At 39.6% G+C, this 23,093-nt stretch overlaps 1 protein-coding gene across 14 annotated transcripts in view; it reads left to right on the top strand.

The window, feature by feature from the left end:
• Window positions 1-23,093, top strand: part of SIPA1L2 (signal induced proliferation associated 1 like 2) — a 236,675-nt gene that overhangs the window by 103,164 nt on the left and 110,418 nt on the right. For 12 of the 14 annotated variants that reach the window (XM_048843859.2, XM_048843871.2, XM_048843858.2 and 9 more), the window contains 3 exons: window positions 1,508-3,224; window positions 18,001-18,134; window positions 21,306-21,494. In XM_048843859.2, the coding sequence (XP_048699816.2) occupies window positions 1,754-3,224; window positions 18,001-18,134; window positions 21,306-21,494 (1,794 nt within the window). In that variant the 5' untranslated portion in view covers window positions 1,508-1,753. The remainder of the gene's footprint in view (window positions 1-1,507; window positions 3,225-18,000; window positions 18,135-21,305; window positions 21,495-23,093) is intronic. The other 2 variants (XM_048843864.2, XM_048843862.2) reach the window with 1 other exon arrangement.

The following is a 23,093-nucleotide window of genomic DNA, read 5'->3' as shown; positions in this document are numbered from 1 at the left end:
TTGAACTGGCTGGAGGAAGACCGTTCTGTTTTGCAGCAACGTTTGAGGTTTTGAAACTTTGTTTTCATTCTGCATTTTGAAGAAAAATAAAACCTTCCAAACATTTTTCAAAAACAATTGTCAAAATGTCCATTTCAGACAGAAGCTTGAGCTTTCCAATTTGGGAAGGTGTCTATCTCAATAGCCTGGTGGTTAGAGCACTGGTGTGGGATATGGGAAACCCGATTCAAGTCCCTGCTCTATCTGATTGAGCAGAGTTTTTTGTTCCAGATGACTGAACTAGGTAGAGCATGTACTTTTAAACTTGGTTGAAACTGACACATCTCCATTATGTTTGGAGTGTTTTGGCTTCAATTAAATGAAATTTCACTGAAAATGTTCCAACCAGCTCTAATCACCAACTGAATGTTTTTCCTAATCAGACTAAATTTTACTGAATCTTTTGTACCAGTGGACAGAATCACATGTGGATTTTTCCAGTCCATCGTCCAAGAAGTGAAATGCTGAGGGCTTGTTCACACTTAAAATGCTACAGTGGTACAGCTGTGCTGCTGCTGTAGTGCTTCAGTGTAGACCCTGCCTGTGTCAATGACAGGCATTCTCCCATTGGTGTGTGTAATCCACCTCCCTGAGTGTTGATAGAAGTAGTTTTCCATTTACCTAGCTCTGACTACACAGGAACTTAAGTCGGCTTAACTACGCTGCTCAGGAGCATGTATTTTTTACACTTCACTGACTTAGTTAAACTGACCAATATTTTAAAATAGACCAGACCTTAGTTTCTAGCAGATGTACTCACAAATGCATTTGAGTGATGATATTGGCTGAGAGCGATCCCTGCCCCAAAGTGCTTTCATTTTCAGAGACATCCAAAAAAGGAGGCTGCACTGGGAAACCTACAGTAGAGAGTAACTTGAAGGGTATGCCTTATGATTTCCTTATTACTGTTGACTCTGTTCATATGAGCATCACCGAAGTGACTTTTCAGAAGATGCTTGAATATGGAGAGTCATCTTGGCAAACTGGAATGGGGAGGGCATTCCATGCATTAGGACGGTATTGAGAGAAATGCTGAGATGAAAGTAGGAAAAGAAGACAAATGGAATAGGTATCTCTTGCAGATTTAAATTAATTAGGCAGGGATGTATTAATGGTGGATTTAAATTGGTTAACTGTAGTGGCTTTTGTTATGTTTCTAGATAAGTTCTTCCGTACGTTAATAACAATCTTTGGATTGATTTACATATTCTCTACCTTTAGCATTAATAATTAAGAATACTACTGGGCTAATGTATTGGTTGCTAAGAAGTGCAAATGAGAACATACTTCTATCTTTACCTTTCTGACTACATAATAATTTGTAATATACTCAGTATGTTTGTATCTGAGTTCCTTTGAGAATATATGGGCCACTAAAGGTGTTTAGGATGTTTTATATTTACAAGTAACACTGTAGGCTTCCTGCTTTTGAATGTAAATCATTTTAATGCACATTTTTCTTTTTCAGAACAGGTACAAGGAATACACCTGGATTGATATCAAATTCAACTGAGGGAAATTCTAAATTCTAAACTGAGGGAAATATGAAGACCTGTTTTTCTGACTATTTTTTTTTACAAAAAAGACACTCTGATACGATTATGCTCTGATACAGACAGTAGTTGTCTTATTTTGCAATTCTCTGTTCCATATGTGATAACAGCAGTACCAGTCTTGGAGGTAAGACTAGGTACTCCCTTGCCCTTGAGTGGACATGAGCGATCAAAGGTCTTCACAAGAAGATAAGCACAAACCCAGCCGAACGTCCTCAAAGTTCAAGGAGGCTTCAAGAAGTATGCAGTCCGATGACTACTTTGCTAGAAAATTTAAAGCTTTAAATGGTAACGTGGGTCCTCCTGCTTCTTTAAATACATCTAGCAAAAATGAAAGTAATCAAACTAATGGTACGCCAGCTATGCCTAAAATGGGTGTCCGAGCGAGGGTATCTGAATGGCCTCCTAAAAAGGATTGCTCTAAGGAACTAAGTAAAGCAGTATGGGAGAGTAGACCTCAAACCAGTTATGAGAGTGTTGGATCAGTAATTCCAAATGGACAAAATGATCAAAGTGATGGGCAACAAGAACAGCAGTTGGATTTGGAGTTTGCAGAGACCAAATATACAATAGGAGATCTCTTTGTCCATTCTCCCCAGAGGGGACTTCATCCCATAAGACAAAGAAGCAACAGTGATGTCACCATTAGTGACATTGATGCTGAAGATGTGTTGGACCAGAATGCTGTTAACCCAAATACGGGAGCAGCTCTTCATAGAGAATATGGAAGTACTTCTTCAATTGACAGGCAAGGTTTATCTGGTGAGAATTTTTTTGCAATGCTCAGAGGATATCGAGTGGAAAATTTTGAACATAAAACTCTTGCTCCATTTGGATTTCCCGAGTTTTTCCGCTGTGACCCTACAATTTCTCCAAGTCTTCATGCTGCCACACAGATTTCCAGAGGAGAATTTGTCAGGATTTCTGGATTGGATTATATGGATAGTGCCCTGCTTATTGGTAGAGACAGGGACAAATCTTTCAAATGGAGACTAAAATCAGAAGCAGTAGAAACATCTCTGTTTAGAAAACTGCGAACTATTAAAAGTGAGCATGAAACTTTCAAATTTTCTTCAGAACTGGATGATGGTAGATTTGAGAGAAACATTCGTCCTTGGAACTGTCAAAAATGTTTTGCACATTATGATGTTCAGAGCATTTTATTTAACATAAATGAAGCAATGGCTACCAGGGTTAATGTGGGAAAAAGAAAAAATATAACCACCGGGGCTTCAGCCGCATCACAAACTCAAATGACAACAGGCCAGACAGGAAACTGTGAATCTCCTTTGGGAAGTAAAGAGGACCTCAATTCAAAAGAAAACCTAGATGCTGATGAGGGTGATGGGAAAAGCAATGACCTAATACTGAGTTGCCCTTACTTCAGGAATGAAACTGGTGGAGAAGGAGACAGGAGGATTGCACTTTCCAGGGCAAACTCTGCATCTTTTGCTTCAGGTGAAAGTTGTTCCTTTGAATCCTCTCTAAGTTCCCACTGCACGAATGCTGGTGTTTCTGTACTGGAGGTGCCAAGAGAGAATCAGTCAATTCACCGGGAGAAAGTTAAACGTTATATTATAGAACACATTGATCTTGGAGCATATTATTACCGAAAGTTCTTCTATGGAAAAGGTAAGTCTCTCCTTCTTGATGTGTACATATCAGGTTTAATTTGCTTAATATTTAGCCCTTTAAAAGAGAGCATTTCCCCCAAAGACTCTCAAAGTATTTGACAAAAATTAAACCTCTCACTATATCTGTGAGAATTGCAAGTAGTAGTATCCAATGAGTAAAATGAAGTACAGAAATATTATGTGACTTATCCAAGGTCACTGAGTAGTGTGGTGTAGTTTAAAGTATATTGTAAATTAGCTTCCTTGTACAAGGCTTTAGTTTTCTTTGTCTGAGAACAGGGCAAATGTTGATCTCCTGTCAAACTACTCTGAACAGATGGGGCCCAACATTTTAGAGAGGAGGCTTTATTTTTGAGGCTTTTTCAGTAGAGTTAACTACCATCTTTAATTAGGTGAGTAGCTGACATCCATCCACTGGAGTACATAATGCACTTCAAAAAAAATACATCACCATGTCTGGGTTTTGTTCTCTTCTCCTGTAGTTTCTGTGTATTTTGTCTACCAATCTTGTTTGTTTCTTCCATCTTTCTCTCTGTGGTCCTTCCCTATGTTTTCTTTTCTTCGGGGTGCTATTGGAATCTTCCATATACCACTCCTACATTGCTGTTTCTCTCAGCTCCCTCAAAAGCTCTGCATTACAATAGCCAGTCTTCCAGTTAAGCAGGGCTGGATGTGCTCCCTTCCAAGCCCATCAGCCCTGTTCTTTTAGTGTAGCTACCCTAGAAAAATGTTAAACTGCTTTCCAAGGTGAAGCACTAGTATAGACACAGCTCAGGTTTTTATCCCATTGTAATAAAAACCTTTGTCTTTCTCCATAACAAAGGTTCTCTGCCTTTGGCTGAGTCTTCCTATTGTCATGCTTGCTGTGCCTTCCTAGCTACATCTGAGCAGCAGCAAGCACCACACTGATTGACGTACTACTTCCTCCTCTGTCCCTGTGGAAGGGACTCAATAGGATTCAGTACAGTTCTTATCTCCATCATGCTATGGAGATCTGAGAATAGGGAGAGAATTGTGGGAACTGGGTGACAAGAAAAGGGAAGAAAGTAAGAACCTGAAACTTTGTTGGTGGTGGAGGAAAAAAGACCCACGGTTGTGTAAAGAAAGACAGAGATAAGGATGGCTCTTGAGCTGTCTGGGAGGTCAGGGATAGGGACTGTTGGGTTTCAAGGGTGAAGGAGAACCATGGAAACTGGTGACATGAGAGTATTTAGCATATGTTTGGAGAGCCTGGGAGAAAAAGGGACTGATTTACAGGGAAAATGGAGAAGAGATGGACAGCCGAGTTAAAAATTAGAGTAAAAATAAAAGGGGAGAGGGGGACAAGCCAAATGAAAGTTTTTTTTTAAATGGGTTTTAGAAAGCAAAAATTGTAATTTTCAAAAAATTGAAGAGTAGTCTTTGGCAGATTGCAGATAAGACTGAACAAAAGTTGCCTTGTTACGGAAGACAAAGTGGAGCATAAGAATGAAGGAAAATTTAAAAAAAAAAAAAAAAAACAGGAAAGAAAAAGAATGTACTTTCTTTAGCAAGGCAAATTTCTCAGAACCCCTTCAGATAATACAATATACACAACCCATATTGTCATGCTGAACAGTTGACCCAAATGAAATATGTTTTGGGTAATATTTGCTTTGATATCATTAGAAATGTATGTTTATATGATTCCTTCACTAGAAACAGCACACTTGATGAGTATATGAATCAAAATATGAACACTAAGAAATAGAATTGTTGCCATCTGATAGCTGTTCCATAGCTTGTGTGAAACAAATTGTTGGTGTCATTCTAGTTCCCGGGGGCAAAGGCTCAGCAACCCACAATGACAGTTGTCACTAATTGGTACCCTGGTTGAAACAGTGGGAGTCCCTCCAGGTCTGGTTTGAGGTTCCTAATTAAGTGTTGGGAAACTTGCACTGCTGCTGGCCATGCTGTTAACTGCACTGTGGGTAGAGGACTTCAGGAATCAGCATGCTCATGTGGACACCTTTTACAATCACTGATTCCTTAATGGTTTGGAATGTAAAAATTAGTGCTGCTTACTTAATGGTTTTTTAGGATTCTTCTTCTAGTAGTGTCCTGTCGGTGCTCCATTTCATGTGCCGCTATGCCTTTGAGAGAATTTTGGTAGGGGTGCCTGTTCAGCCCATGCATATGCTCCACACATCCTTGTGCCTTGTGCTGAGGCTATATGGGACTGTGCAGGTAAACCACCCTCAAATCCTTTTCAACTGTTTTCAGCATGAGACAGTCTCTTGGTGCCCATTCTCTCTAATATTTCAGCAGATAGTTGGCATATAGTTAATCACTTACAGTGCTTATAGTTGTTGGAATAGTTGTTCCCTTTCTTTTCTTCTTTTTCTTAAAAATAAAAATTAATTGTATTAATTTCAGATTTAGTTAGTATCTTCCCCTTCTAAGGGTTATTTTTCATTATTTTACTTGGGTATGCTGGGCTCACCGGGATTCAAGAGGTGCCTTTCCTGCCATGAGCTTATTCCAGTAAGTGATGGGCATTGCCAGTACCTCTGCTGTTTGGGTGATACTTGTATTCCAGTAAGCGCAAGAACTGTACTTTCTTCAAGGGTAGATCCTGGAAAAATAGGGAGATCAAGTTTAAACTTCTAATGACGGAGCAAGTTTTACAATCAGTTTTGGCTCCAGGGCAGAGGACCACTGTGTACATACACTCCCGGTTCTGCTAGTGCCTTGTCCACATCAAAATCTCAGTCACCGGAGACCCTTAGTGATGTAGGCAGTAAAGCAGCACCAAGTATATCTATGTTATCAAAGTCCTCATTGACATCTGCTGCTAAGCAGAAGGAGGTAAGGAGTAAATCTCCAAGAATACCTTGGTTGCTGACTCACAAGAATGCTATAGAGACCTCACCTCCCAAGGGGAGTTCCATGCATTCTCTGACTGATACTGGTACCGCAAAGGAGGAAGAATCATTCATCTGAGATGAACTCAGTACCAAGTTTGGGTAGTTGTACCCAGAGCAGCAGAGATATTGTTGAGCAGAGTTCTAAGCCCATCCCTGAACAACTCGGTATCAGTAACATTAAAGTAAAGGGTACAAAAGACCGCTTAGCTACCTACAGTACTCATGGAATCAGAGCTGACTCACGCAAATGCCATAAGTTAGGTACCAGCTGCATTGGGACTGAAGCAGTCCTCCACAGGTTCTCACTCGACCCCATCTTTGATACCATCGATACCACAAGAATTTAGGTACCCCAAGGACCCAATAGTGTCTTCAGAGCCAGTCTCTTCTCTGTTAACCAGTGCTGGGGGTTTGTCAGCATCAAGACTCTCTTGATCACTGACCCCTCTATCATCTAGATCATGATGTTCACCCCCATCTACTTTGCAACCTGAATAGCTATTACCACCACCACCATGCTTGGAGTACGTGGAAGAGGACTCCTCAGATTCTCAAATTTCGGTGTAGGGTTCCAATGTCTATTCCAGGACACATCGTTTTCCCTCCTTCACTGACATATTACAGGAGGATAGACCTCAAATGACAACCACATGGCAGGAGCACAGATGGATGACTCCAGCTATGCCTTTTGGGCCCCCCCCAGTGACCTTGCTAGGACCCCTGGACATTCTGTTGTCAACAGATTGCAACTTGGCCTTTGCACCACCAGCGGAAATAGAGAAGGGCCCCTTTGCCTCAACCTCCTATGCCAGAGGAGGAGACCTTTGAGGCGCAAGAAGCAAGAGCAGATTGACACCTTTCACTAATACGATCTTATTGCCTCACAAAGCTGTCCTGCCCCTACCACCTTCAATGGCAGATGACTTCAGGCAGTTTCAGGAACTGATGAAGGAAATTGCTGACACACTTCAGATTCCTGTATAGGAGGTTCAGCAGTCCCACCTCAAACTCCTACAAATTTTGCACACCTGGACATCTATAAGAATTGCCATTCTGGTCAATGAAGCTCTTATGGAACCTGCTAAGACAGTTGGGTAAACCCCAGCTACTTCACTGCCTACCTTCAAGAGGGTGGATAAAAAAATATTATGTTCATGCCAGGAAATGAGAATTTTTATTTTTCCATCCAGCTCCAAGTTCCTTAGTAGTGGAGGCAGTTAATGAACACCTACAACATTGCTCAAAGTCCACCCCATACCGTAAGGACCACAGGAGGCTTGATCTTTTTGGTCACAAATCCTACATTTCAGCCACTCTTCACTTCAGAATACCAAACCATTAGGCACTCATAGCCAAATACAATGATTTAAATTGACAAATTTAATTCCTTTGTTCATCACATGCCAGAGGAACATCGTGACCACTTTAAGGCCATTATACAAGACGGTCCTCTCCTGTCAAAGACATCACTCCAGATCTCCTTGGATGTTGCAGATACTGCAACACAGACTATATCCACTGCAGTGGTCATAAGAAAGTCTTGGTTGCAGCTGTTGGGCTTCCAAAGAGATGTTTAGAGTATTGTAGAAGACTTCCCCTTCTCTCTTCAGGGACTCCTTTCATGATCAGTTGCTGGTGCAAGAGATGGCCTCACTTCTATGTTTAGGAGCAATAGAACCAGTTCCTGTACAGAACAGGGAAAAGGGATTTTATTCAAAGGGCTTCCGGATTCCTAGAAAGAACGAAGGATGGAGGCTAATTTTAGACCTCAGGTCTCTAACCAGGTATGTAAAAACAGCAAAAATTCAGGATGGTGACCCTTCCAGCAATAATTTCCTTGTTAGAATTAGGAGACTAGTTCATGATTTTTTCCCTTCAAGATTTCATATTTCTATTCACCCTTCACACAAGAGGTTTCTTCATTTTCTAATCAGCAAGAAGTGTTACCGCTACTGGGTGCTCCCTTTGGCCTATCTTTGGCCCCCAGGATATCCTCAAAGATTCTGGTAGTAGTTGATGCCCACCTATGTCTTATGGGTATAATTTGTTTTCCTGTATCTGGATGATCGGGGTAGATCGTATCAGGAAGTGTTGGTGTCAGTAAAATTGTACTCTGTTTCATAACCTGAGCATTCAAATCAACCACAAAGCCCTTTTTGACTCCTCTACAGTCTCTAGACTTCATAGGAGCTTCTCTGGATGCAGCGACCGGCAGAGTGTACCTCCTTCCAGTAGGTTTCTCACACTACTGAATCTCATCTCAAAGATTCAGGGCAGTCCTCAAATAACAATAAGAGATTGTCTTCAGCTGCTGGGAAATATGTCATCTTTGTAGGTCAGCATGCCAGATTATAGCTCCAAGGTCTACAGGGATTTGTTGAACGGTTTACATACCAAGTAAGCACAGCCTAGGCAGGTTACTATCTGTTTTCCAATAGGTTCTGCAGCCACTCCAGCTGGTGGAAGGACCTGACCAAAACTTGTGCAGGTGTCCCATTCATTCAGAATCCCCCTACTGTAGTGATAACATTAGCTGCTTTGCTTTTTGTTGTTGGGGGGTGGGGGGGGCACATCTGGACCTCACAAGGTGCAAGGCAAATGGTCAATACAAGAGCGTCTTCTCCACATGAATGTTTTACACTTTCTATCTCTGATCAGATCAAAGTCAGTAAAAATAATGACACACAGCTAGGCATGCATGTATTGTATTGTTATGCAGACAAAACTACGCAGGATCTTTTCAGGGGACAAGACAAGATGTCACATGTGTTATAACACAATTTGATTTATGACCAATAACTAATATCTAATATACACACACACATACACACACACACCCCCAATGTTCTGCAGCTGCTGTATAGTTACCAGTCCTGAATGTAGCTTGAGTTCGTGGCTTGTGGTGGCTATTTGGCCAGGAAAGCTGGGCACAAGGAAGGGCTGGGTCTCTGTTGGGCATGCACCGATGCCCTTCCATGTGGGCAGCAGAATGTTACCCTCCAAAGTCTTCCATCTCATCCATCCTTTTTGTAGGCTTTAGTTTGAATCCAGAGTCTGTAGGTCTTGCTGTGTCATGCTGCCTCTGGGTTCAGTTCGATTGATCACCCGTCAACTGCAGACATGACTTTCAGCCTGGGACCTGGCTTTGATGTTTCTTCAATTGTACTTTTGTTCTTTTCTTTTTAGGGTGGACTCTTCTTGCTTTGTCAGGGCTGTTGTCTGCATCTTCAGCCGGTGGTGGTTACACTTTATTTCATCAGGACAGGCTGGGGCTGGAGGTTGATTCCATCATCTATCCATACCTCATTCACACATCTAAACTACACTAATAAGATTACATCAGGGTTCTGCAAAATGAAGGTTGCAGCAGGGTTTACAAAATGGAGTGAGCATTTTAAAATGGAGTTTGTGTTGCAATATGGACAAGTGTAAGGAATGGCAAAAAGTGAACAGAAGTTACGATGTTGAAACAGTATAAGTTTCAGTGATTTAAGCAGCAATTGGATTGAAAGTGAAACTCAATTAGCCAGTTATTGGGGTAACCGGTTTTATGAATGAATGTTTCATTCATAAAACTTTGTTTATGAAGTTATATTAATAAAGTGAACAATTAAGAACAATTTCATTGATCAGTTCTACAATATCAACATCAGGGAGGAGCACATTCCATGTCTCTCTGTGCTGAAGTGATAAAACTCTGGAATTGGTACATAGTCATCACAGCTTCTTACTTCCCAGATATTTAGAAAATCATGGCAGATGACCTCAGCAGACTTTACTTTCTAAATTTACATATGGGAACTGAACAGTTGAGTCCTCCAGGTAGTATTCTTAGCTTGGGGTTCCCATAGGTCAATCTACTTGCTACAGCAGCCAATGCAAAATGCATCAGGTATTGTTCCAGAGAGGGTCTCAATCCCTAGGAGATAATTTCTCATCTGATGGACTTCACTATGTGTATCCACCAACACCGTTCTTGTTAAAGGTTCTCAATGAAAAGAAACAGGAGTGGGCCAGAGTCCTATTAATTGCACTAATGTGGCCAAGACAAGTCTGGTATCCCTATCTCATCAGACTCACCCCTCGCCCTCAATGGAGGCTTCCAATCAGTCCTCACTTACGGACTCAGACTGCAGATCAGACACTTCACCACAATTTACAGATTGTGAGGCTCGAAGCATAACTTCCTCAATGGCTTTCCGGAATAGAGGTATCCTGTACATGAGAGGTACAACACATTTTGTTAAATAGTGGAAAAGAATCTACAAGAAATATTTACCTCCCAGAAATGGAAACAATATCTTTGGTGTAACAGTCATCCGATTTTTCACGCTTGCTCTCCTCTTTTTAAGGTATTGGATTACCTCTTGTAATTGAAAACATTGGGTCTTTCTATGAATTGCATTAGGATTCACTTAGCATCAATAACAGCTTTTCACACACCCACTGGGGACTTTTCACTCTTCGCTTACCCAGCTATGGCAAGATTCATAAGAAGTTTGTCAAATATCTTCCCACAAATCAGAAATAATACTCCTAGTTGGGATCTGAACCTAGTCCTTAATTGCCGTATGAAACATCCTTTTGAGCCACTAGCTAACTGTTCTTTATTAGATTTATTACTGAAGACTCTTTCTGGTAACATTCACTTCTACCCAAAGGGTTGGAGACTTGGGGGCTTTAATGGCAGACCCCCCTTTTATGGTAATCGCCAGAAAGTGTTGTTGCGGGTCCATCCAAGATTTTTACTTAAGATGTCCTCAGAATTTCATATTAATCAAACCATTCATCTCCTAGTTCCCCACCGCCAAACCACACCAGACTAATGAAGAAGCCATATTCCATACCCTATATGTCAGGAGGGCATTAGCCTTTTACCTAGATAGGATATTTAGAAGACTATTTGTGTCCAAATCAGACAGAAACAAGCATTCAGTAATTTCAAAACAGAGGTTATCAAAGTGGATCTCCAGTCGTACTAAGATCTTTTACGACACAACTCATGGTCAAGCACCTTTAAGAGCGATAGCACATTCCACAAGAGCACTATCTACATATATAGCCTTACTTAAGGATGTACCAATTGCAGACATCTGTAGAGTGGTAACTTGGTCATCTGGTTATACTTTTTCTAATCGTTATGTTTTGGTGCTGGCAGCAAGATCCATGCTGCTGCAGGTAGTGCAGTCCTTGCTTCTCTGTTGGACTCTTCTTCAAACTACCTGCCACCTTAGAGCAATATTGCTTGGGAGTCACCTGAAGTGGAGCACTCCCAGAGACACTACTTGAAACAGGAGAGGTTACTCAACTTATGCAATAACTGGAGTTCTTTTGAGATGCGTGTCCTTGTGGATGCTCCACTATCTGCCCTCCTTCCCCTTTGCTTTAGAGTTTCCTGGGGGACTTTGCAGTGGAGAAGAAACTAAGGGTGGTTTGCCCACACAGCCCCATGTTGCCGCAGTGTTTGGGGTGCATGTGCAGGCCGCATGGGCACCACCACTGAAAATCTCCAAAGGTGCAGGGCACAGGGACAGTTGTCAGTCATTGCCCTGCATCTGAAGTGGAGCAGTCACAGGGACACACATCTCAAAAAACTCCAGTTACTGCACGAGGTGAGTAACCTCTCCTTCTGTTTGCTTGAAATACTTAGACCTTGAGATGTCATCAGCTTAACAGTGTCTCACTGAGATTTCTACTTGATAATAAATGGCTCATTAAAGTTACATGTACATCCCTGACTTTGCTGCTGCAGTAAATACCATACATGTTTGATACATTTCACATTCACAGTATTAAATTTTCCCCCTCTTTGCCCCTAGAGTGCTACCTTAGGCATTCAATTTTGTGCATGTTCCTGATATATAAAATAATGTATATGGATATACACACATGAATTGTGCACACTGGGTCTCACTTGATATCCTTCCATGATAGTGAGCTCACTGGTTGACATTATGAACTACTGTACACTGAATTGCAGAGGAAAACTTAACAAGAGGCTGTGAAAGATGAAATAGAAAGGTAGCAAACAGCTGCTTGTTTATAAAGAAATACACGTCCACCTTCCTTTGCTTGTGCCTTTAAGGAGATACCTATGAAAGAGAAATAACTTTCTGCCGAGGGTGACCAGACAGCAAATGTGAAAAATCGGGACAGGGGCTGGGGGGTAATAGGAGCCTATATAAGAAAAAGACCCCAAAATCACAACTGTCCCTGTGAAATCGGGATATCTGGTCACCCTATTTCTGTCTAATTGGTGTTTTAGTTCAGTTTTATAATTGGCAGCTGTCAACATGTATCTTTTATTTCTGTTTTAAGAAACAATTCGGCATATGCAGCATTAACAATTTCCTTCCCTATCAACAAATTATGGATTAGGAATTCAGCTTCTAATTTCTGAAATAAACAGTAAATGTATTGTTGTGTATATAAGATGCATAGCTATTGCAAAAATAAACTCCTCACATGACATGGATGTAAAATAAAATATTTTCACATTGATTGTGTAAAATATTTATCACTCTTGATATGATTTGCAACAACTAAAATGTTTTATTGTAGCTCTGATGTATAGACAGTATCCTTTCATGGATCTCAGTTTAGCAGACCTGAGGGAGTGAGTAAAAGGAGACAGATGTATGCAAAAATTTTAAAGGGTAATTGAAAGGAGCATTATTTAGCATTGAGTTTGTTTTTTAAAATGTCCTTTTCCATGAAGCAATTGTCTCCATCACCAACCAATGAGGACTATCACTACTATGCTTACAACCACTTCTTAATGTGTAATTGCAACTACTTATGGATAACAAATAAAAGAAGTGTCTGTGTCTAAAAAGGACATTTTTAAGGGTATGTCAGGGTTGGAAGCCTTATCAGACTTTCAGCATCAGCTGCCAGTTCGGTATTCAGTAGCTTGGAGACAGTCTTTTCTCTTTGCAAATTGAATTTTATGATTATGAGATCCACTCAGTATCAATAGGACCCTTATATTCAAAGGGAAATTGACCTCTATACACTCCAAAATGAAAAAGTGAAGAGCTTTTAGATATTTGAATTGTCGGGCTTTGGGAGAGTATGATGGGGTCCCCGGGGTGCAATCTGGACTCTGGGACTGCTGAGCCCCCTGTCCCACCAACCTAGGATATCCGTCTCACATTGTGATGCTGTTGCTAAGCCACAAATCTCTGGCAGGTACTGCACTTACACAGACATCCAAAGGCAGGGACACACCCAACTGAGTTACATGAATGCTTTGCCAGACACTCATAAGCCAACAATAGAGAGGCTCCAGCCAGTTCCCCCAGCTCCCCAGCCTTGCACCCCAGAACTGTATTGTCTTGCCCTTGTCAGAAGCCTGATCAGTGTAAGTTATTACACAGTCCGCCCCTCCCTCAGTGTGGAGAGGACACATGCTAGCCTTTGTAAACTGAGCTGAGATTTCCCAAACAATTCATCCAAAATACATGGTTTTAGATAAAATATAAAACAGATTTAACTACAAAAAGATGGACTTTAAGTGATTATAAGTAGCAAGCATAGAGATCAAAGTTTGGTTATCTAAGAAATAAAAGTGAATTCGCAGTCTGCGTTCTACAAATTAAACAGGATTTGAATCAAGCAGTGGCTCACCCTGACAGATGATATAGTTCCTCAATACTCAAACTGGGACTCTTCTCCAGCTTGGGCCCACTCTCCCCAGTTCAAAGTGTTTATCCTCCAGATGTGTTTCCAGGTGTTGAGTTGCCTGGGGAGTGTGGCCAAGCCATGATATCACTTCCCCTCTTTTATAGTTTCTTCCAGTTTGCTGGAAAGATCTTTTGCTATGACGTGGTCTCAAACAGTCTCCATTGTATACATGCTCTCTCTGAGAAGTCTCCATTGTATACAGTTCCTGGGATAGTGGATTCTTTCCTTGATGGGTGTTGATGAGCCAATAATGCTGTCCGTCTACTCCATTGTTATACCTAAAAGGCTGGTTGTGGTTGTTCCCAATCTCACAACATATTTCAGTAATACACATATAGCAAAACTTCATAACTTTACATACGATGATAGAGCATGTAATCCAAAAGGATATTTATGTTCAACAGATCAAGACTTTTAAAATGATACCTCATAGGGCATACTTTGTACAAAATCTATTATTATTATGTCAGTGGTGAATATGAGCGTTCCAGGTTGTGGCTTTGAGGTATAGAGTGCCACTGAGAATAATTTTGTTTTGTTTGCTTTTTTCCTCTTTTCTCTTCAGTCTGGAAAAATCCTTGTATTTAACTTGCATTTTGGAACATTTTTAAAAATTGTGTCTTGCATTAAAAATCCCCTTCCAAAAGACCAGTGTCGTGTCTTCATGCTTTCATTCTCTAGATGCACCTCCTCACTCGTTGAGTTCTCTTCCTTGAAAACATCCTACCTACCACCTTTGATTCAATGTAAACTAATATATTTAGCTGAATTAAGTTTTGTTTCTGAACGTCTTCCACTTTGGACAAGAGATAAGCTGGAACTGCCAAGTTTGGATCTAGTTCTCAACTTTTCCAAAGCCTGTAGTTCTGACCTGGGGTTTTGATTTGAAGCCCATCTCTTTACATAGCCATACAATACTGTCTGATGGTTTCCCAAGTCTTGTACTAAAGCCTTGGGGAATCATTAAAATTAGTGTTATGGGAAAGTTAGTACATATAAAGAACTGATGGGCTTCTCCTTTTTGACAAAATGATACGTGGCAGCACCAGACCTGGCTAAAAAATATTGGCACCTTTTCCTTGCTCTGGAGTTAGGACTTCCTCTCACTAAAGTTTCCTTTCTTACCAGAAGCAACTCCTACAACTGCTTACCTTATTACCAACCCATGTTTTTCCCACCTTTTTTTTTTCTGCCCACATCTTCAAAATGGGTTACCCTAGAAATTCCATGTTGGTTGTGTTTTTTGTTTCCTGTGCTGAGAAGTGCCTTTTTAGCCAAAATTTCTTCAAAAGTGGTAGTTTAAATTTAGTTTCATGAGTCCGTATTTAGGTATTTAAATAAGGGGACTGATATTCAGAAGGGTTGAGCACCCAGCCGCTTTTTTAGAAGGTGATGGGAGTTTGTGTGCACTCCACACTTCTGAATATCAGTCCATTTATTTAAGTACCTAAATGTACTTTAGAACCTGAAGTACGTCCCCTATCTTTTGACACACTTGGTCTCTGTGGGTTTGGTGGTGGAGAATCACTTGTTTTAAAAGATGTACACTAACATTTTCAAAAATGGAAGAGAAATCCCATTTCAATGGCAAGTTATCAAGAAAACCTTTCAGAGATGTTAATGAATTTCAAGATTGTGGTACGAAGATTGACAGTTTCTCACTTTTTTTTTTTTGTCCTAGACATATGAACAAACTTTTTTGTAAACTATCCACTGCTAATTTCTAATATATTTAACTGTCCAAGTGAAGTTAACTGAATAGTATAGATGAAACTTGTCTATGGCTCTGCGGGAGAGGACATCCAAACAGTATGTTCTGTCAGAATACTGAAAAATGAAAAAGCCCCAACTGTGTATAACTTAAAAGAATTTCCCAGACAAATGTTATGTCTATGTATTGTCATTTCAACCAGTTGGTTTTTGTTTGTTTTTGAACATTAAAGGAGGTTACTAGGCTATGATTACAGGTTTCTTCTCCAATGAATCCACGAGGACAAGGTAAATATAATATGGATGAATAAGCAAATCTTTCAATAAGTTGTATGTCTGGAGGAGTTAACAGTCTTCCTTTATTCAGCCTGCAGAGTTTTTGCTATTTTACGTCATGTGCAGATATTTTCTATAAACCGTAAGATGAATGTTTAAATTGCGTTGACAGCATGATTTTATCACTTTAGACACCACCATAAGAAATACATTTTTTGTCCAGAGATGCTTTAATTTCCTGGCAAAGGACAGAGCTGAAGCACAAAGCTTTGTGTTTACTTATGTTACATGGTAGAAACCTAGTAACTAAAGGAATACCTTTATCTTGATTTGCATCAAAAACCAAGGATAGGAGAACCTTAAGTAAGGTGCTTGCCTTTAATCACAGCTTGAATGTGCAATTATGGAAATTCCTGTTAATAGTAAATGTTTGGATTCTATAGTTATCCCAGACCAAATTAAAAAATACAGTTGTGATACATACAAATATGTTGAGTTCATTTGAGTAACCTACCAAAAATAAGATTTGCCTTGATGACCAATTTAGGATTGTGTGATCTTTTTAACCTCTCTACTTCTGCTTTTGTTAAAAATTAAGTAAATAATTTAAAGTAAATGTAATGCTTGTGAAAAGTGCCATATTGGCACTACTGGAGACTGAACTCATCTTTGGAAAAACATGTAGCCTGTGAGCATGAAAAGATGATTGTCTGTGCCCCTTTGATCCTTAGTGTCATTTCCAGGATTGTTAACAAGGGTTTATTCTATTCTATATAGTTTTCTTTATACCATGCTCATCACCCTAGTATCTGAGCACCTTCCAGTACTGCATTAAGCAATGTGACTACACATCTGTCACATGTTGTTCCTCTCCTCCCCCAGTCTCTCCCGAGAGGGAGAAGCATGTGAAGTGGAGTGTCATGTTTTTGTAGGGTGTGTTTATCTTTAATATAAATATACCTGTTGCTGTAAGTTTATGTAAGAGAAGGCAAGGCCAAAGAAATGTGCCTTGCATTTGGAGCAGAGAGTGGTGAGGTTTTGTGATGGTCCTTAGCTCCTGGAGGAACCAAGGGTACCAGCTGTTGTGGATGCTTTCCATTAGGAGCTGCACAGACACCACCAACATGCATCATATAGATCCCTGAAAGGCCATTGAATGTTAACAATTTTCGTTTGTTTTCAGTCTGAGCTGTAGTTAAGTTGGTAAGCTAGTGGTAAAAGGGTCTGCATTCCATTACCAATCCTCTAGGCCTTCTCTCTCCCCCTGAAATACACTTCTGTGAACATTTCCTATAATGATGCTTCTACTTACAATTAATTCACAGAACCTGGAAAAAATGTGCCAAAGTGAGCAATAGCCAAAAATAGAAATCTGAAGAAAATTAGAGGAACTAGCTTTAGTTCACTATTCACAAAATTAACAGGTTGCCATAAACTGAAAAGTTGTTAGCTTCAATTCTTTATGGTATTGTTAGTGTTCTGACTCCCAGGTCTGTGCATTAACTGCAGGACTATCTAAGTATTTTCTATCTCTACTGTAATTTATTAAAAAAACCCAACCCACAGTGTTATAGTTGATTCTGGTAAATGATACTAGAGCTACAAACTTTCTTCTAATATGTATAAAACTTGCTGTTTGTGCATATTATTCCACACTGTGACCTAGATTAATTTAATACAGCATTTTATTTAAAATAAATAAAATAGTGGCTTGTTTTGTAATAGTAAACTATATAGAAAATGAGTGTTGTTTTCCAGTTCCTACTATAGATTAATTTTGTTTCCACCCACTACAATGAAGTCTTCATGTTAATTTCTGACAGTTGTTATACTGCTTTAAGACACGAATTGTCAATCAATGATAAAGCATGCCATGACATTTTATAATGGTTCACTCTTGAAATATTACTAAAAGGCAATATAGTTTTGAAAGATACATGCTGCTTGTCTACTCATGAGAAATGGATGTGATTTAGTTGTCTATAGAGAACTTGTCCTACCAGATATTTTGATTCTTGTGCATCTCTAATCTTAACTGGAGAATGTAATTTCTTCTATCTAACAATGTTTAGACATAGAAAAGCCATTGTATGGCGCACAGTGCAACAGTGGATGCCTGTTTATCACTGTAAGACTTCTCTTGTAAGATTTGATGAAGCCATCAGTTTAACACTTCACTATTCTCTTCCTTTTTGCGTTCATTCTCTTCTTCTACAGAGCATCAGAACTACTTTGGAATTGATGAAAATCTAGGTCCTGTTGCATTCAGCATCCGGAGAGAGAAGGTTGAAGATGCTAAGGAGAGAGAAGGATCTCAATTCAACTATCGTATAGCTTTCAGGACAAGTGAGGTACTGTTTAGTGAGTGTTGTTTTAATGGGGAGGAGGCGGTAAAAGAGAAGTTAACCCTTAGAACACTGGCTGTTTTCTCATGCCAGCATCGATCTGGGAATTGACTTTTAAAAGATTTTACAGATGAATACATTTGCAGGGAGGTGTGTGTTCTGGTAGCATTAATACATGTTGGAGCTGATGCCTGAAGAAAAATTTTGTTTATTTTCCTGCTTCCTGAAGTGCTCCCTTCCTTTGGTTGGGAACCATTAGAGAACAGTTGGATTGGTTGCAGGTACAGTACATATATATTCAGAGGGTCCCATAAGGGAACAGATGGAGAACTAAGAGAGGGCAGACATCAAATAAGGGAAGATAGGTTTGGACTGAGGTGCTTCTGGAGAATATTAGCTTTCTTTTGGCAGGAATGAAAGTTTGGGACAAAGGGGAGGGATGAGGAACTTGAAGAGGTTTACTATTCCTCAAGGTATGTTACAAGTGTATAGTTTCAAAATGCCTGTTAAAATGCTATCTCTTCAAAAGTGATGTACCATATTTGCGGTCTGGAATAAATATGGGATGCCAAATCTCCTCTTCCAAGTACGTAGTTTATGGAAGGAGAGGGAATGCTAATACCTTACTGAAGCAAAAATAGTGGATCCTGTTTGAAGTAGAAGTGGCCTTTGATTGTATTGGAGGTATACTTATCAAACCTGATCAAAACTTTCACATTCAGGCTAGTTTGTATTTTTTTTCCAAAATTTCCAAAATTTCATTCTTCCTTTATCACAGCAATGAGTTACATGGATCCTATTTTTAGTGGTGATTTGAAAGAAAGTTTCAGGTGTATGCCATCTTTGGTTGGTCTCTGTCATAAGCAAGTGCAAACTTTCCTTTGATTCTCAGAACTTTGTGCTCTTCATCATGGCAAGAAACACCTGTTAGCCACAAAATAGCAGTTCTTGATTAGAGCTGTATAAATAACTGGTACAGTGGCTGAATTGTCGGAGGAAAATGGGGGTTGACTAAAATGAAACATTTAGTTTTGGTTTGTGTTTTTTTACCTTTTGAAATAAAAGTGAACTAAAATTCAAAATGTTCTGTTTCAAAAAATGTCAAAACAAAACTTTGACGTTCTGGGGTGCAATCTAGACCAGTGAGGGGCTGTCACCACTTGCCCTGCAATTTGGGGTGCCTCAAAATGCTTTGCTGCTGTAGCTCTCAACGTGGGCTTCTGACAAACAGCCTGCCAGCATGCAGGTAACACCCACAAAGTCTGTGTATAGCCACAATACATGCCGAGTCCCAGATTTCCCACAAAAACGTGTGCTCTGCACTGTCCAGTCCTCCCTTGAACAGGCCAGATACACTAGGTCCATTGCCCCTCTAAGGGGATCAGGAGAGCATTCAGTCACAAAAACATTTGGTGTTTTGGGGATTTTTTTGTTCTGAAACAATTTAGCGAATTCAGCATGAACTTGCTAAATGTTTTAGCCAACCCAAATCTGCATTTTTTCAGTGAAAGTTTTGTCCAAAAATTTTTGCCCAGCTCTATTCCTGTTAACTGTAAGAACATAAGAATGGCCATACTGGGTCAGACCAAAGGTCCACCCAGCCCAGTATCCTGTCTACCATCAGTGGCCAATGCCAGGTGCCCCAGAGGGAGTGAACCTAACATGTAATGATCAAGTGATCTCTCTCCTGCCATCCATCTCCAGCCTCTGACAAACAGAGGCTAAGGGCACCATTCCTTACCCATTCTGGCTAATAGCTATTAATGGACTTAACCTCCATGAAATTATCCGGTTCTCTTTTAAACCCTGTTATATTCCTAGCCTTCACAACCTCCTCAGGCAAGGAGTTCCACAGGTTGACTGTGCGCTGAGTGAAGAAGAACTTTCTTTTATTTGTTTTAAACCTGCTGCCCATTAATTTTATTTGGTGGCCCCTAGTTCTTATGATGGGAACAAATAAATAACTTTTCGTTATTCACTTTCTCCGCGCCACTCATGATTTTATATACCTCTATTATATCCCCCCTTAGTCTCCTCCTTTCCGAGTTGAAAAGTCCGGGCCTCTTTAATCTCTCCTCATATGGGACCCATTCCAAACCCCTAATCATTTTAGTTGCCCTTTTCTGAACCTTTTCTAATGCCAGTATAGCCCTTTTCTGAATCTGTAATGTTCAGGTTTCCACTCTGTGTGTGTGTGTGTGTGTGTGTGTGTGTGTGTGTATAAAATATATATATAAAAATGTATTGTATAATACCGAGGCTTTGTCTTCACTGTTAAAAAGAACTGTGTGTGTGTGGGGAGGGTATTTGTTTTTGTTTTTTTTGTTTTTGTATTTTTTTTATTGCAGGATAATTAATGCACACTAGCTATCCTACTGTAAAATCCTAGTAGAGACAAGGCACTGTAGTTGTTACTGTGAGATCAACACTATATTTCTGCCTGTGGCTGATCTCACCTATTCTACCTCCCAGTAAAGATTTGTCTACACTTCAATTGGGAGGTGTAATAACAGCACAGGTAGGTGTACCCTCCGCTAACTTTGATCTAGATCAAAAGCTAGATCTAGTAATGACAATAGTGAAGCAATGGCCATACAAACAGCTTCTGGGCTAGTCCTGCCTGCATAGGACCCTGGGTGCAAACTCAAGCAGTTGCTGCCCATGCTGCTATTGTTACACAAGCTAGCTTTGATCTAACTAGATCAGGATATGTCTCTGTGTGCTGTAGTCACATCTCCCAATCTGCAGTGTAGACATGCCCTAAAAGTACAGTGCCTTGTCCAACTAGGATTTTATAGTTGGATGGCTAATGCACCTTAATTATCCTGCTGTAAAAAGACTTACCTTTTTTGCATTGAAGACACAGCCTAAAGAAACAAAAGAAATGAGTTCAGGATTTGAGTACCAGCCCAAAGTTTCTATTTTGTAGTAATTCTACATTGTCTATACTTAACTATTATTGTTACTATATTTAACTTCTTTGTTTAGAAGTTACAAGTGTCTGTTTCCTCTTTAATGTTTAAGTTGCTTCACTAACCTTTGCACTATCCTCAATGAATTAAACATAAGTGTGTCTCTCTCCCCGCCATCCCCACACTTCGGAGCCTGAAGATTGGATTTTAATAGCATAGTGTTAGAATTATAAATATTCAATGAGGTTTTCCACTCTTGCTGCAGCTTACTACATTGAGAGGAGCAATATTAGAAGATGCCATACCATCTACTGCTAGACATGGCACAGCACGAGGCCTGCCTCTCAAAGAGGTACTGGAATATGTAATACCAGAGCTGAGCATTCAGTGCCTGAGGCAGGCTTCCAGCTCACCCAAAGTCTCTGAACAGCTGCTTAAACTGGATGAACAAGGGGTATGTAGTATATGATTTCTCTCTAAAGACTATCCACTTGAAAGAACATGTACCTTTTCCTTAAATCTTTTGTTGGTGTTGTAAATAAACACGAATTTGTGATGTAATATATTTTCTCTTGAACAGCCATTGCTCTATTTTCAAGAAGAGTTCACACACAGCTCAGTATTTTTAATGACAAAATGAGAATTGTGACAGGTAATGGTTCAATGACTCCAGAAAAATGCCTTATTGCCAGAGTTGCAACTACTTGAACAATAATTTGTGTTTTTCCAAGCAATATGCCTTTTTTGATTCTCAACTTGGGAAAGACCAAGTAGCCTGTAGAGAATCCCAAGAGTAAAAGAGGGAGAGAATATAGTTAGTGCTATGTTTTTAAAATTTTCACAAAAATGGTTTTCACAGATTAAAGTCCATATTTTCTATGCCCAAATATTGGATATAAACATAAAGGTTAACCAATCTATATTTCTTAAAGACAGAGTAGGTAAAATTCTAAAGATTTATAAAATCACGATAAGCCTCTACATCTAAAACTGAAATCAAAGGCAGCTGGAAGTGCTCAGCACTTCAGAAAATCAGATGAATTATAGTTAAAAATAACATTTACTTATATCATAGTCCCATGAATCCCAAGTTAGTTTTCATATTTTAACTTATAATTAGCACGCTTATTCACTGTAGCAATCTTATCAGTGGAGTGAAATGTTTGATAGTCTCAATTAGAATTTCAGCTGTTTGAACTATCTAACAGATTAACACTGCATCAGCAATGAAACAAATGTACACTTTAAATTCAGAGTGAATAATGGTGAGATTTAACAGGTTCAGTGAGGTGAACCTGCTCTGTTCAAAGACTGCCAAGCATGTTTGCTGCGTCTGAATAATTTGTGAAGGACTAGCTTGTGAATACCTTTAGTACACCTATGCAAAGAATGTTTAAGATTTTAATTTTAAATAAATGATCATTGTACGTGCAAAAAAAGTGACTATCGTGTCTTAATGTTCAGTATTAATTCAGTATGAAATCGTGATTGTGTCTAACATGTTAGTGTATACAAGGCATTCTTCTGTCTTCTCTTCTAGTTGTAACAGAGCCGCTGTAGATCAATAGAGAGTTCCTAGCTATGAGAATGTCAAGCCAGTTCTGCATACCCATTTCCTCTATATTTCCCACCTCATTTGCTCTGCTAGGAGACAAAGAATTTTTAATAAATTACCAAATATATGTTTTTAAATTGAATGTGTGTTTTGCATAATGTTTTTACTTTCTCCTTTGGTCTGTCAGAGTTCATGAAAAACTGTAAAGGAAATCAGGAGCATTCAGCCAATTTTTACTCTTAGTGCTCCTCAGGTTCTACATCTTTACAGCTATATTTTTTGTTTAAACTCAAGTGAGTTCCAGCTCATAATATCAATTATATTAATTGGCCAGAATGGAATCACATTTGGGGCAATGTAAGGCATTTCCTTCTTTAAACAAACTGAATGGTGCATTTATAGAACTCACTGCCATCACCCACAACCATAAACCGAGACTGTAATTTGGGTGTCCATTGTGGAAGCATAAAGCAGTCAAACAAACCAAAGTAATGTTAT

The sequence above is a fragment of the Caretta caretta genome, chromosome 3 (genome assembly GCF_965140235.1).
Source record: "Caretta caretta isolate rCarCar2 chromosome 3, rCarCar1.hap1, whole genome shotgun sequence".
Taxonomy (NCBI): Eukaryota; Metazoa; Chordata; order Testudines; family Cheloniidae; genus Caretta; species Caretta caretta.
Note: the sequence above shows the minus strand (reverse complement) of the source record. Positions and strands in the feature narration are given on the sequence as shown.